This window comes from Manduca sexta, chromosome 13, assembly GCF_014839805.1.
Source record: "Manduca sexta isolate Smith_Timp_Sample1 chromosome 13, JHU_Msex_v1.0, whole genome shotgun sequence".
Lineage (NCBI taxonomy): Eukaryota > Metazoa > Arthropoda > Insecta > Lepidoptera > Sphingidae > Manduca > Manduca sexta.
In genome coordinates this window covers 2,073,933-2,090,106 of record NC_051127.1, presented here as the reverse complement: position 1 = coordinate 2,090,106, position 16,174 = coordinate 2,073,933, and the positions used below count along the sequence as shown (strand labels likewise).

The following is a 16,174-nucleotide window of genomic DNA, read 5'->3' as shown; positions in this document are numbered from 1 at the left end:
GCCGAAAGTAGGTTCACCAAATTTTCTATTTACCTCTTCGGAGATAAAAGACTTGAGTGTATGTGTATAAAAATACCATTAACAATGTCTCCATTCAAACCGTCGATTGGTAGCTGTTCGTTATATGGTCATAACAAGTTTTTTTATTGTCTGGCTACCTACATCCGACTTTAGATGTATCCTTGACAACAATAAACTGAGTGATAAACCCATAATACTTAGACTATATATTTTTAATATGTTTTATTGGCAATGGTGGTTATTAGGTGGCGGAATTACTCATTTGCATGCTATCTAACTCAAAAAAAAAACATAGACCAACAATAGGCTGATTTTCTATATTAAATGAGAGAAAGCCGGTAATTACACTGGCTGTAATAAACCCAAAACTAGAGCATTGCTGTAAACGTCAGAAGACAATAAGCGATAATATCTCTATACAACCGCACTCATACGAGAAGCCTACCATCTAGTAACCCGGGGACATTGAAGCCGTCATAAACAATTCCATGATCATTCAATCAAAGTGAATAAACATACATAGTATGATCTATTCGCCGCGCACGACTTACACTCGCAATGCGATAATCACTAATGCTATGCTAATCATATTCAAACTAATGCAATATGCTAATGAGATACTAAAACTCACTTATATTCTAGGTGGTATAGACGGGTTTCAAGTACGTACATTTGTAGGCCACAATCGTATTTAAATATTCACTTTTTACGTAACTGAAGACTTCAGTACTTTTCTCATAATTTAGCCTTAAGAAAGAACAACGGGCACGCTTGTAAGAAAAAAATTTAGACCGGTCGTGGTCGTGTTAATTCGTTTTGTACAACTTAATGACTAGGGAAACCAGCCGGTCGAATTAAATACTCAAAACTTCTAGCCACAAAACACTGCATTGCGCTGAGAGAGTCGTGAGTCGTGACCCTAAGATGTTTAATCGCATAATGCCTTTTAGAAGACTTTATTTCTCATTAAGAATTATTATCTATAAATAATTGACGCACTGAGGAATTACATTGACGATGCATCAAAATACAAATCCAAAAGCGGGTAGACACAACTCAAATTTGTTGCAAGCACAAAAACATCGCAAACAAAGAAACAGTGCAACAGAACAGATTACAGTGCAAATTACACTGATTACAATATCTTTAGAAATGAAACTTACCGGCTTTTGCAGCTAAAATAGATAATAACTTTTTTAGTTCGCAGGAAGATCTATTGCCAAGGAAATTGCACTATTATAGAATCAAGTAACTTCATCGTTTACTTCCTTCACATATAAAATACTATGACGCTGTTATAGGAAATATATCAAGGATTTTACGAAGTTCATTAGATCGTATCGAATGATAAATAGATCTTGGAGTAGTCGCATCGATAACAAAAATTGCACTTCGTTTGTATAACATCCGTTAGGTAAAGGGCGACGAACTTAAGAAAAACTAGTATTCAAAGATTCAGCTTCTAATACTGTTGCAATGATTTTGTGGTGTGCATACATTTCGCTATTGACTACACGTCACAGCGGCGACGCGGCGTGCAGGCTCCCTCATCTCATTTTTTATGTTTTTACTTATTTTAAAATGTCATTACGAGTGTACGTCGTATTTGTTGTAAGTTGTGCCCAATAAATGTGTTTTGTTTCTCTCTTCTCTCTTTGTCTATTGTTATAACGTAAATGATAGTGAAGGCATAGGTAGAAATGCAAATTATACAATAAAAATTCACCGTGTGTTTTCGTCCTTTGGTGTGATTGAAAAGGAATTCATCGCCATTTCGGTCACTTTTGATTCCAGGCAACTAACAAGTAATTTGAAAAAAACTACCAATTTCCAGTTTTTGGCCTGGAGGTTAAATCTAGGAATTCCTTTGTTGCACAGCTTTGCTTAGGCACGCGACCACTCAAATGATAGATATTCAGACTGATATTTTAATATAGCCCACCAGCATATCGGCTATACGTCTTATTTGTGCGTCCTTTGTTCCGAAACCTAATTTATTATCTCCGCATCATATCGAAGATCACATTTCTATACCACGCACTACTATGACATAGATAGATTTTTCCTTTATCCCCAAAAATACCACAGCGCCTTAGATATTGGATTCTTAAAATATATGGCAGTCACGAAATCTCGATAGCTTACCACGCAAGCCGTGTCACGGTCAAAGACGTCAATAAAGTCGATATTAGAACGATTCGATTCGGTAGACGATACGCGACATGGCATACGAGCATAAACCTTCGTGTGAGAGTGAAAATGTATACTTTGGGACAAGGTCTTGGAATTTTTGAAAGACTGTGTTCATTAGAACTCTGGTATGCGAATCTGAGTGGATGTCAGCAGTATCATTTAACGTCAAGCAGTATTGTTCCTGTTTAAAGAACATTAACTTATTTGATATCACAATGTAAAAACTAAAAGGCAATGCCATAATATTTTTTTTTATCCAAAGTCCTGAATGGGGTTCCTGTTTACAAACAATCATGACGGTTTAAAAGAGCGCTCGAATATAATTAATAACAGCACAATTATAACGTTCTTGTGGAAATTTACCAATTCCAATAACAAGTTTAAAATCCAGACTGCAATATCGATTTGAACTTTAGAGTCTGGACTATAGAGTTCAATTATTGTCTGGACATACACATTCTCATTTATATTCTCGGTCAATACATATGATGCGACGAGCAAATTTGAAGTTTCATTTGGAGCATTACAATCTTGATGTATCATACACGAACCAAATTTAGAATCTGGTTTATCTGCCGTAGCAACCGATATTGATCGGGTTGAGAATTGAATAATCAAAATACATAGGGCATTTTAGTATTATGTATCCCAAATTTTTATCTTCAAACACACAGACAGTAGTTTACAAGTTTTGCTTTACTATTATTTAATAAAATAATTGGAAGAAATTATGTTGCTATCTTTCCCCATTTCTTATTATATAATTTGATTTCCAAGTCTGCACTAAATATAGTTTTAACTGTCGCACATATATCGACCCAAAAATAAAAATCCAGTCTGAAATAACAGAGTTGCTGTTGCACTTCGTTCACCCCGTGATATTACCGCAGGCTACCCAATGCTTCCCTTTGGGGTAGGTCGGCAGCGCACCCATAACTCTTCAAGTGATTCATTGTGCTCACTTTTCACGCTCTGAAGTTGATAGCAAGTGGAGTTAGGTCCAGATATTGTCACCTGACGAGAAGTGATGTCCCTTGCCAGTGGACCAGTGGCGAAGGGTCCATATAACCCGATTCCTGCCGGCTTCCCTTTCCTAATTTATGTAAAATCTAATTATCATTAGATTTCTAGACCGTATTTATGCATATTTGTGTTTTTGTTTGGAATCATGTCACTCGATCTATATATTTTTTTCTCGATCGATATTTTTTTTATGTAACAGCTTGGGTATGAAATGGTCTCTAACTGTCTACCTGCGTCGGCATCGTGTGACGGGTCGGCCACTTCCCTACAATATGTTTCATTTCAATTTATATTATTAGTACCTATAAGTTGTGTCGGTCTCCTTTCGGAAAATTTCATCCTTCACCCCTGTAGTCAACATGCCGGCTTTACATCGACTTACCTGCTGATTTGCCTTCTGCTAAAATTAATGTTTAGATACGAACATAACCTTGCAATGCAGCATTTCGTACGAGTTGAAAAAAAACCTCATAAAGTCATTACTTGAGCCATTAAAAACTGACATGACTTTGACATTGGCGACCACGCGATCCAGTCATAACTTTTCAATGGTTAATTTAGACGTCGTTAAGCCGCGTAAAACCCCCTTGATTGCCAATAAACTGGTATTTTATAGAAGGAAGGGTTGGCGACAGCTTTCGAGTTACGATTAGGTTTTTGTTAGTGTTTCGCAAATTTTCAGACGTTCGTTGATCTTATAAGAAGCTGTTATTTTTATAAATTGATTTTTGTTATATATTGACAAAGCATTATTTTTGCTCGCCATCTGACAGAATGTATCGGAACTTATAAATTATATTACCATACCATGTTTTATACCTACATTCAATGCAAATAAATTATGATTAAGTTGCGATGAAAAGCTCTGTACTCTGTGGGTTTCCATTAAAAATGTATCCAAACAATATACTAATAATAAGACTTCATTTTAATCTGAGGGGAAGAGAAATAGAAAATCTTGCCATATATTATATAATAAATAATAGACAATGGTGATTCGTCTTAGTGAATCAGGTTCCAGGTAAACCCTGTTAGGCCAGTATCATTCTGGGATTCCTGGAGTTGTCAAACGACTCAACGTCCCTCTGAATTTTATTTCGGATACTCTGTATCTACTACCCAATTCGCACTTGCCCAGCGTGGAGGAATATCCTTTAAATGTCTAAATAGTAGAGGAAGCTTGTGCTCAGCAGTGGACTGTATGTAATATTGAGCTGGTACTATTATACTTACAAACAGAAGTTATTTATTCGCAGCAGGATAAAAAACGTTTCAATAGCACTTACCAGGTGGTCTTGACTTTTGCACGATAAGCTTTCTTTACCGCTAGCTCCGTTATACGCCCATGCAGATTACAAAAAACATACAAAACCATTTATTCGGTTTTATGCGGGGAAACTGAATTCACAAGGCCACAGAGAATGTACAGTCAGCTACAAAAATTGCTGGACCGACCGAAATCTCAAATTGCCTATACATTTATGACTTTGACAATTTTCAAATCACCTGTGTGATTGTTGTCCTCTTGTGTACTTGCCAATTCTTTGTCTTTACTAGAGCAATTAGAAAGCTTTCACTTTGCATTAAATAAAGAAAAATATGTTTCAAATAAACTTAATGTAACCACTAACCACTATGGTCTAATTGATTTAAAGTTGTTCAGATTTTTTTTGTTACATACTGTACGTAAAAAATCAATCACATCTTAAATCATTCACGATGTTCTTTTAGTCAGTTTTTTTTTTTTTATTAAAACAACTGTAATTCGCATATAAAAAGTTAATTGACAGTGGTCACGAAGTAGGTGTGAAACTTTCATTATGCACCTTGCGAACGAACTCGGAATATTCTGATGACTTTTTAATATATTTTTAATTAAAATTAAATGCCCAAATGGATACGACAGAACGTCCAGTGCATATTTTTTTTAATGAGTAATGGCTTTAAGTTTTCTTATTCTTTTTGTTATGGTGTGTGGTCTTGCCAATGAAGCCAGCTGTAAGAAATTTTATTTACATTATTTCCGCCATAGATGATTATTTTTATAATTATTGGCTTTATTTGTTGGAAATTCAGTTAATATAATTGTGAAGCCTGCATCGAAATACGTTTGGCCCGTTTTACACTACGTGCGAACGAATTAACAGACAATAGTCAAACTCGACTGTAAATTGACATGAAAATACAATATTTGGATCAAATGCATCTCTGGCGGTCATAGAACTTGCAATACGCAATTATTAACGAAACTCAGTGCCGTTTATAACTGTTTCGAGTTGGCATAAATCCAATAAATCTAATGCGTATAATATATTACGGCTTTGTTTTTCAGTAAATACATTTTACTATTTAATTTTATACGAAAATGAACATAAGTGAAACATCGCTTCCTAATCGTCTTAACAAAACAGCATTTCAAATAAACGGAAATATATAAGTTCTTGAAGGGGCATAAAGCTGAAGAAACCTTTTATAGACTACATGGATAGTGACATGTCAAAGAGCGGAATTAACACTAAGATGACAGCTAACAGGAAGACGTAGAAATGGGAAAATGTGGTCCACATTATATAAAAAGAGTATTATCACGACAAAAGGAACGGCTTTACTCTGACATATCCTGAAGCCAGCATTAACGGTTGCAGGCGTTATTGCGAATGGGGCGATGAAACTCCGCTAAGTAAATCAGCGTAGTAGACTGAGGCCTAAGCCCTTATAGAAGAATCCCGTGCCTAGGAACGAGATAGTATTATAATAACGCTCAAGGAAATTAAAATAAAACTTACAGGTTTTATCGCGGTTTTTGTATTATAAATTTTCTACCGACGTTTCGAAGATTTTGCAGCCTTCGTGGTCACTGGGCGAAGTGAGGTGTTGGTCATCCGAAAAGTCAGTTACAGTATTTATCTATCGGAAGAAAATTATAATATACAACCGCGATTAAATCCGTAAAATAGTTTTATTTTAATGTCTAACATTCGCGTAAATATAAGAAATCATGACGGTCAAGGAGTCGGCGCACAAGATTTTTATTAGTCGCAAATGATAATTCATCGAATACTTGGGCCTAAAATTAGCAAGTAATAGTAATACTCTAAAAATGCCTCAAATGTATCGGACACGCGTTCTTTTTTTACTTTCTACCTTCGATCGGATACTTTCGAAACTAAACTGTTCAGCAATAGATCCAACACCATAAAGAAAATGTTATTGATGGTATCAATTCAGCGTTAACAAAGTGGTTGTTAGAAATGATGTTATTCTATTTATTGTTAATAAAAACGGTGTCACGCGAAGTTCCGTATCTTACAAGTAATAAAGAAGGCCTTTATACGAAGTTTAACAATGTGCGTATACTTCGCAGAAATAACAGTAAAATAAATACACAAATATATAGATAGCCTAGTTGGGTATGGAATGGACTGCCGAGACGAATGTCACAGGTTCCAATCCCAAGGACAAACAACTCTGACTTTTCTAAAAATTATGTAGGTATTTTTTGTGAATTATCGCTTGGTGAAGGAAAACATCGTGAGGAAACGTGCACCTGAGAAGTTCTCTATAGGAGTTTTGAGGGGGTGTTTAGTCTACCAATCCGCACTAGGCCCGCGTGGTGGACTAAGGGCTAATCCCTCTCAGTAGTAGAGGAGGCCCGTGCCCAGCAGTGGGACAGTATATAATACAGGGCTGATATTATAATATACAGGTCCATAGAGACTTGTGTCGTCGGAACAAATAATTAAAAAAAACTTTCAGTTACAAAAATGTTGATCCAAATCTTCCCGTTACTCTTACATCTCATACTTTGAGCTACAATGTGGACAGTATAAATAGTTTTTTTTGTCGGTTCCTGTATCAGAAGAGGCTAGGGTTTAATCAAAAAAATATTTGGATATCATCAAAAGTGAGTAGGCACGGGTAATAGTGTACGGAGCGACATAGTCGTGAAATAACGACCAAGCTCCTTAAATGAAGATTAAAAAAATCGAATGCTACTGAGAGAATGAATGATTAAAACAAATCTTGACCACGCGTCGCGGCATCGGCTCGTTTAAAAAACGTCATGAGTAATAAGTATAGGCCATCATTTGCCAAAATGTCTTATCTAATTCAGTTGTTGCACAATCGATTTGCAAATTACTATTGGCTTATCGACATGTGAAAGGAAACGTGCTTTTTATAGCTGTTTATACACATATACTAGTGTTAAAGAACGAGTTATTACTAGTCTTTTTTTTTCTAATGCTTTGAATGACGAGACGAGCTTTCCGTTCACCTGATAGTAAGCGATACGACCGCCCATAAACAGTAGAAACACCATCCAACACCTTAAATTACAAAGTATTCCACTGCGCTCGCCATCCTGAGACATAAGATGTTAAGTCTTATGTCCAGTAGTTACACTGGCTACAATTTTCTAGTTAGAATGTGGACTAGTTTATCGCTTGTATTTTGGATTATACGATTTTTATTTCTCCTACATCTAGTAGTAGATGATAGCATATATTATCGGATGTATGTCGAAAGGTCCTCAGTGTAATCACGCCAGGTTTTATACCTAGGTTGCGGTTGCATGCGCTTGCGCATCCCGCGAGCTTCAATATTAGGGAGAGAGAGTCGAATGGCAGGGTTTTAGTTGGTAAGGTGGTTTCTACCGGCGAATCCGGTAGAAATTCATAAACGGATTTGCCCGTGTTAAAAATAAAAAAAGAACACCTATCTATCGCCATGTAAAGAAACATTTATCTAAAAGATAGGCATAGCCTTAAGGCTATGCATCCTCTTGAGCTTTCGTTCCATGCATTTACGACGGCGCTGCGTAAGAGATACGGGGGGAAAAATGCAAAGATTTGTGAATAATTTCCGAAAGAATTTTGATTCTTTCCGAGAATTTTAAACTACCGAAATGTTAATTATTAAATTGTCTATTTGATAGTGTTGCAGGTAATTAAAGTGATTTGTAGTACTTTAGGAGAAGAAGCACAAATTCAACGATTGTAGAAGCATGTTCTTGGCCGACTCTCTTCTACCGGCCTAATGATATTCAACAGTATAGTTAGTAGACCAGACATCTGGACCCAATTTTTGCTCTAAAAGTTATTATCTATTGGTAATAAGTTTGTATTTGAAACGTCTGTATGACGAGATATCACAGCGTCCTCAGATATTAATATAAAAATAACACATTTACAGGAAATATGCTGATATGCGCATTAAAAACGTGCAAATCACGATATGGAAATAGTATGAAGTATTTTATATAGGTAGGTATTTTGCTATTTCACGGTACATTGTTTAACCATCGTATGTGCGCCAAATTTTTGTATGCCAATCTCCTCAATATCCGCTCTATAACAATCAATATTTAAGATCCCTTTCTACCGGCCCATTACCAACAAAATGTCTCGTAAAACCGCTGTTCACAACCTTTATTCAATGTTACGCATGTTTACGCTCGCCATAGGACAGTCCAATTTGTTACTCCCATTGCATCGGTGCGTGACGAATAAATTTTTAGGCGCGTCGTTTCGTTTCGGTGCCGTGAACTCGTTTAGTTTTTGTACCGATCACTTTCGCGATTAATTCATAATGATATTTCGTTTCGGTTTAACGAATCAAAACATATTTACATTGGGTGTTAAAATCCGTGACGTCATTCGGTATGGTTTTGGTTAGATGAATTGCTTTCTTTCGAACATCGACTCTACAGATAAATGTTAGATATAATAACATTCTGTGAGATAAAAGTGTTCCGCGAATTAATAAAGTCGACACACTTTTCGTGAGTCCAGTAGCGTATTTGGGCTTCGAATCGCGGGATATTGAGTGAGATTTGTTTATTTTAGTGGCACGCCGTCCGTATTATATGGTTGTCATATTTATTATAAACTATTCCTATAAAACACCTGTACTATTAGGTACTACTTATAAATAGTTCAATATTGGCTTCTATTTTGAACTTTTTCGCCCTTCATCACTAGTTCATATGAATTTTTTCTATGAAAAGTATCTATCGAAAATATTTTAATAAAGCATAACTTCACACCGTTTCCTTTCATCTCATTAACCATAACGATTACGCAGAGAGCGGTACTGGCCTATTCTTCAGTAGGGTGGGGGGCACAGCACCCCTATTATTAAATCCTGCCGCCGGCTCTGTCTGCGAGGTTAATCCTAAATTCGTGCTACGTTCCACTAACCGACCCATTTTTGTTTATTTTTAAAATATCTATTTGCGTCCGATGTGACCTAATGAAGATAGGCGTATTTAAAATGAATACTGGGCCATTAATCCCTGTTTCTGTTATTGTGTGCCAAAAAGTCGAATCGTATAAAAAAAATATTTGAATATTATAAAATATACTGTCTTTATAATTATTACGGACAGCATGCATGTCGTCCTTAATTAATTACGATTAATTACGATTAATAACTATGAATAAAAATATGCTTGACTTAATTCCATTATTTTTTCATATAGAGAAGGGAAAGAGATCTAGGCTCGTACTATAATCATGATTCATAATGATCAAAATGCTTTGATTGGTAAAAGCGTTTAGTATGCAAAATCATTTTTCTGACTCGACGACAACATACTTACTCACATGACTTTTCTTTTCTACTTCTTTCTCGGCCTAACATATCTAATCAAATCGCTTCCTAACATCATTCACTTCCATTAACCGTCATTCACGACGCTCATACTCAGAGCGCGTATCAGGTGCCAGCGAACGGGTCGCCGGTGCGGCGCGCGGTCGGCGGGGGGTCGCAGCGGGGCACGCCCACCCGCAGCAGGACCCCGCAGCCGGCCCTGTCCGTGCGGGGGGTCGACCCGAAACTCGTGCAGCTGATACTCGACGAGATCGTGGAGGGCGGGCCCAAGGTTAACTGGGATGATATTGCCGGACAAGAGGTGAGTTTCTTTTATTTTAAACTAGGTATTAATATTTATTTTTATTTGTTTATTTACAATTGTTTATGTCAGTAATATGTCAAATCTGAAATGGGTTAATAAAAAGTTCAAGATTAAAATTCGTCATAAAAACTATGAGTTAAAAACTGCTACAAACCTTGGTGGATATTGGCGTGAGCGGCCTTTAAAGTCATTCATTGCCCATTGGCACAGAGAATAAACTTGAAGGAGAATGAATAGAAATTTTGAGAAGGCGCGAGTATTTATTGAATCTTTTGAAACGTCTTTCTTCATCCATTTCGTAAACTGTTTTAGAATCTTGTGTTAATTTCCAAATACCAAAAGATAAGTTTAAGTGTTAGCCTCCTAAACTTTTATTTTTTCTTTCTTTCTAGACTGCGAAACAAGCATTACAAGAGATGGTTGTGTTGCCGTCGTTGAGGCCAGAATTGTTTACTGGTCTCAGGTCACCGGCCAAAGGACTGCTGCTCTTCGGGCCGCCAGGAAACGGTATGCATTTTCAACTTATTGTTACATCTACAGGAATTTATGTGTGCCTGGTATCTTGCGCCCGAAACCAGATCGGAAAATATGGGGAAACATTTTAAAATTCTACATACTCTTCGTTTTTTAATTTTGGACATTAAGGGCCAAGACTCGGCCTTGCCGCTCTGAACGACTTGTGCGGCGCGGCGAGCGGCAACAACAAATCTATAGGAAAGTATGCAGCACGCTACGGGTCACCGCTCAAACTGTTTTGTGCCGAGCAGCGAGCGGCAGCGGCGAGCGAGCGAGACAGATATACGGGAGAATAGAAAGGAACGCAAAACAGTACGAATAGCGGCGTTGCTACTCAGCGCACGTGGCGCCGAAACCGTGCCGCTATCCGAATATCGCCTTTCATGGCTAAGCCGTAAGATACAAAATTACGTCAGTCAAAACCTATAGTAGAAAGGATTACAAAAATCTCTTTAAAAAGGAAGGCAACAAACCTCTTAAACCTAATAGATTACAAGTGTCAAATGACAGGTAAAACATAGACTTTGAGCTGTGACGTCACTGCCATTACGATATGGACGTGCGAAGGAGATAGAGAGATATCATCACACACCCACTCTAGCACATGCTATATTTCAAAAAAGATTTGCCTCATTAATAAATTTTTTTCGATTCCATTCTCATAGAAAACTGTTTTGTGATGATACGTAGTTGTACATAAAATATAGTACCAAGTGATACTTGAAGCATTGTTGTTGCAGGTAAAACGTTGCTAGCTCGGTGCGTGGCGGCGGAGTGTTCAGCGACATTCTTCTCGATATCAGCGGCGACGCTCACCAGCAAATACGTAGGCGAAGGCGAGAAGATGGTGCGCGCGCTGTTTCAAGTCGCCAGAGAGCTGCAGGTAAGTACTAATTATTGAGAGTGATTACGGTGTCAAAATATTTTATGCATGATTTTATGGGCACACGCATCGCGCTTTCTAAAATACATTATAATTTTGCTAGACTATCTAAAGGCTTAGCAGTAATAATAAATATAGGTATAGATAGAACGATAAAATTTGGTATAGAAATAGTTAGAGACCCTGGGTACTTTTTATTTCTAGAAATATATATTGGGTCTTAAATCCCAGAAAAACATTTTCACAGGACTACTATTATATTTTATTTTGTATTCCTTATGTATAGCGACTATCGACTATGACCATACAATGATGCTAGCTGTTGCCATTTAAGGCCAATTTCAGGATCAAACGTAATGTCTACTAAGTCGCCAGAATTATGCCGACCTGCTTACTCGTCTGAACGAGTAATTAAGATTATACACTATAAATGTACACTCATCAATAAAATACATCAGTAATGAATAACAAATATTTTTAAGATTATTCACTATAAATGTACACTCACCAATAAAATACATCAGTAATGAATAACAAATATTTTTAAGATTATACACTATAAATGTACACTCACCAATAAAATACATCAGTAATGAATAACAAATATTTTTAAGATTATACACTATAAATGTACACTCACCAATAAAATACATCAGTAATGAATAACAAATATTTTTAAGATTATACACTATAAATGTAAACTCACCAATAAAATACATCAGTAATGAATAACCAATATTTTAAATTGTGCGTATCGTACACTCACCAATAAAATACATTAGTAATGAATAACCAATATTTTAAATTGTGCGTATCGTACACTCACCAATAAAATATATTAGTAATGAATAACAAATATTTTAAATTATGCGTATCGTACACTCACCAATAAAATACATTAGTAATGAATAACAAATATTTTAAATTGTGCGTATCGTACACTCACCAATAAAATACATTAGTAATGAATAACAAATATTTTAAATCGTGCGTATCGTACACTCACCAATAAAATACATTAGTAATGAATAACAAATATTTTAAATTGTGCGTATCGTACACTCACCAATAAAATACATTAGTAATGAATAACAAATATTTTAAATCGTGCGTATCGTACACTCACCAATAAAATACATTAGTAATGAATAACCAATATTTTAAATCGTGCGTATCGTACACTCACCAATAAAATACATTAGTAATGAATAACCAATATTTTAAATCGTGCGTATCGTACACTCACCAATAAAATACATTAGTAATGAATAACCAATATTTTAAATCGTGCGTATCGTACACTCACCAATAAAATACATTAGTAATGAATAACCAATATTTAAAATCGTGCGTATCGCTCTCCAGCCCTCGATAATATTCGTGGACGAGGTGGACTCGCTGCTGTGCGAGCGGTCGTCGGGCGAGCACGAGGCGTCGCGCCGGCTCAAGACCGAGTTCCTCGTGGAGTTCGACGGGCTGCCCGCCGCCGGCGCCGACAGGCTCATCGTGATGGCCGCCACCAACAGGCCGCAGGAGCTGGACGAGGCCGCGTTAAGGTAATGTATAATAATAAAGCCTTTTATTTCCGAAAAACATCAGTAATTATTAGTTTAAAGTTATTCTAAAGTATGTTTCGAATTTCGGTGTGCCTCGTGGCAAAGACCTCCTCTAATAGGGGACCGGACAAATTTTCAGAAGGTGTTTTAAATTGATCATTGTGGATATAAATAGCCAAGAAAAATAGTATTTTGCACAAATAAAGCTTAAAAAGTACATAAAACCATGCCTAAATGTTAAATAGCTATAATTCCCGCGCAAACGCTACATTATGTCATTTCGTCTCGTGTGACGTCATACGTGGATAAAGCAACTTGACAAGTCTTGTCATTTGAACAGTGATTCAATAATGCCAGATTAGGGTTATTTACCCTAGATTTAGGGTAAAACTGAATCAGCAGGGTATTTTTTTATGGTAATTTTTGGGGGAAATTCTACGAGTTAAGGTATTAAAGCTATTGTTTCACGGTATTGTAATAAATATTGAGCTTAGAGAAAGATGTTTCCTACAAAAATTGTAGGCCATGAAACAATTATAATTTTTTATTCAATACAATTTTCGTGTACAGCTAGTTGTTCCTAATAAAATGAGATAATTAAATTAATAATTATTGAAGTGGAAGTGAAGAAAGAAGTGGCGTCTGCATAGATAAGGATATAGAAAAAAAGTACCGAATTATTTATGATTGGTTTAAGGGTAAAATTTTAAATTCCAAATAATCCTGGGGTAAAGAGAAATTATGATCTGGCAACACTGCATAGACCGTGTTAATCTCAGGCAATCTTAGGTTACTGTGTAACAACCAGAATTCTATATAAATAAATATTCTATTCTATATCATGTGGCAGCTAAAACATAAACAAATACATCTCATAACCATAACGTCCCTGGGTGTACAAATGATTTAATTAATTGAAATATTCATCGATTTATTTTAAACCGAAACACTATTTTTATTTACTTACATCAAAGTGATCCTCACAGAACTAAATCGGTGAGTCTGCAGACATTCCGTCGTAGGTTCGTCTTGCTAACTGCAGCCACTTTATTCGTATATCTGCTTTTCGTGGTACATCAATAAATAATTTGTTTGGTAAAGATATAGAAGTATTATTACATTCAGGTACGACGCACCAACGATATTTTTTGCGGTCCATTATGATTAACGATTAAACAATCTGTAAACGTTAAGCTGGAAGATAGTAACAACGTCCCGTATAAATTAATATTAATTATTAGAGCAGTTCTGTGTCAAAAAAACACCTTTAAAGCATTAAAATAACACAACGCGATATGACATCCAGATGACGTCTGTTTGTTTACATTTTACCCACGTGTGACGTCATGCGCCGTGATTGGTGTTTCATTTGCCGTAAAGAATAGACTAAAAATATTATAATTATTGTATTTTATTTATTGATTTAAAAATACAAATCACAACTCTTTTACAAAAACAAATATCAGATAATATTTTTAATATTACAAACTTTACTTTGAACTGAATTTCAGATTTTTTGGTTATACCTGTCCGGTCCCCTATTGTTTCCATTGTCGTTTATCGCGAGCTCGCGATAGAAGGTAATGTATATTACAAAGTAAATAAGATTGATTTTAATATATCACATTCATCGATATAATACGTACTACGTACTAGATTTGGCGTTACGAACATTCACTGTTTTCAACTGATTTGAACTGATATCCATCCAAACTGACTTTAGTTATTGCGTAAGGTGTGATGCTCGTGATATAGGAACTTGAGTCTAAGTGTAAACTTGGATTTGTATAAAAAATATTAATTAAATAAGTAAAATTATTTTTTGTTCAAGTGAATAAATAGGTATTAGTGACGTTTTGGTTGCCATTTTAGTTCATATTTTGAATAAATAGATTATGTGGGAAACGGAACGTGATTTGTGGGAGTGAGAGGGATTTATGGGAAAGAGGGAGAAAGAGGATAGGGAAATAAGATGGCATGTGCGTAGTCAGGGGAGTAAGACGTAATTTTATAAAGACGTAGTTTAAGTTTATTTTGATTTAATTAAAGTGATTTATTTTATGAAGACGGTGTTTCTGTCTATTATGTCCCACAATTATATGAACGTTCGTGTCTATAAAGTCGAGGTTTGATGTGTCGTGTGCGCGGCAGGCGGTTCCCGAAGCGCGTGTACGTGTCGCTGCCGGACGCGCGCACGCGCGCGGCGCTGGTGCGCGGCGTGCTGGCGCGCGGCGCGGCGGCGGCGGCGCTGCACGACGACGAGCTGGCGCGCCTCGCCGCGCTCACCGACGGCTACTCCGGCAGCGACCTCACCGCGCTCTGCCGCGACGCCGCGCTCGGACCCATCCGAGGTACCCCCGACACTTACTCTCATCCTTACGTATTAACCATTAAAGCATCGGAATGTTTGCCGGCAAACATGACAGCTACATGACATTCGCCTGTGTCACGGGAATATAACCTTATATACTACATAATAAGGTTATTTTTCCGTAGTTAAATAAATAATAAATAAAATACTTTATTTATCACGTAGGCGAACAAAGATGCACTTGTGATACGTCAAGACAAAGCATAGCATAATAAGAATAATTATTATTATTTCTAAACGACTATTAAAATTACTGATATATCTATGGATATTTTAAATTAAGGATAAAATTTATAATAAAAACAAGGTACAAACCGAAGTAACCAGCTCGGGCTGGCTCGGGTATTGTCAAACAAACGCCCTGCCGCGCCTCTCTGTCTGACAGATTTTTATGAAATTGGGCATGGAGTTAGTTTGAGTCCCTGGGAAGGGTGTGGCGGTACAATTTATATACACCACCATCTCGTCAACATTACTGGAACTGTGTGATGATTATCGGTAATTAGGAAATAGTTTCCATTAATCACACTAGATGGCGATAGACAATTCTGAATTGCGGTAGCAGAATTTGCACGATACGCAGTGCATATACCACCTCCGAATAGGAACCGTCGGAGTGCTGCGGCCGGTCACAGGCAATCTGTCCGACTGGTAATCTTCCCCTTCCATCGAAAAACGCAACCATCTGTTCCTCT

At 36.7% G+C, this 16,174-nt stretch overlaps 1 protein-coding gene across 3 annotated transcripts in view; it reads left to right on the top strand.

The window, feature by feature from the left end:
• Positions 1-16,174, top strand: part of LOC115449939 (spastin) — a 34,295-nt gene that overhangs the window by 10,195 nt on the left and 7,926 nt on the right. For 2 of the 3 annotated variants that reach the window (XM_037438083.1, XM_037438081.1), the window contains 5 exons: positions 9,947-10,150; positions 10,546-10,660; positions 11,410-11,552; positions 12,918-13,108; positions 15,260-15,459. In XM_037438083.1, coding sequence (XP_037293980.1) covers positions 9,947-10,150; positions 10,546-10,660; positions 11,410-11,552; positions 12,918-13,108; positions 15,260-15,459 — 853 coding nt within the window. The remainder of the gene's footprint in view (positions 1-9,946; positions 10,151-10,545; positions 10,661-11,409; positions 11,553-12,917; positions 13,109-15,259; positions 15,460-16,174) is intronic. The other variant, XM_037438082.1, reaches the window with a different exon arrangement.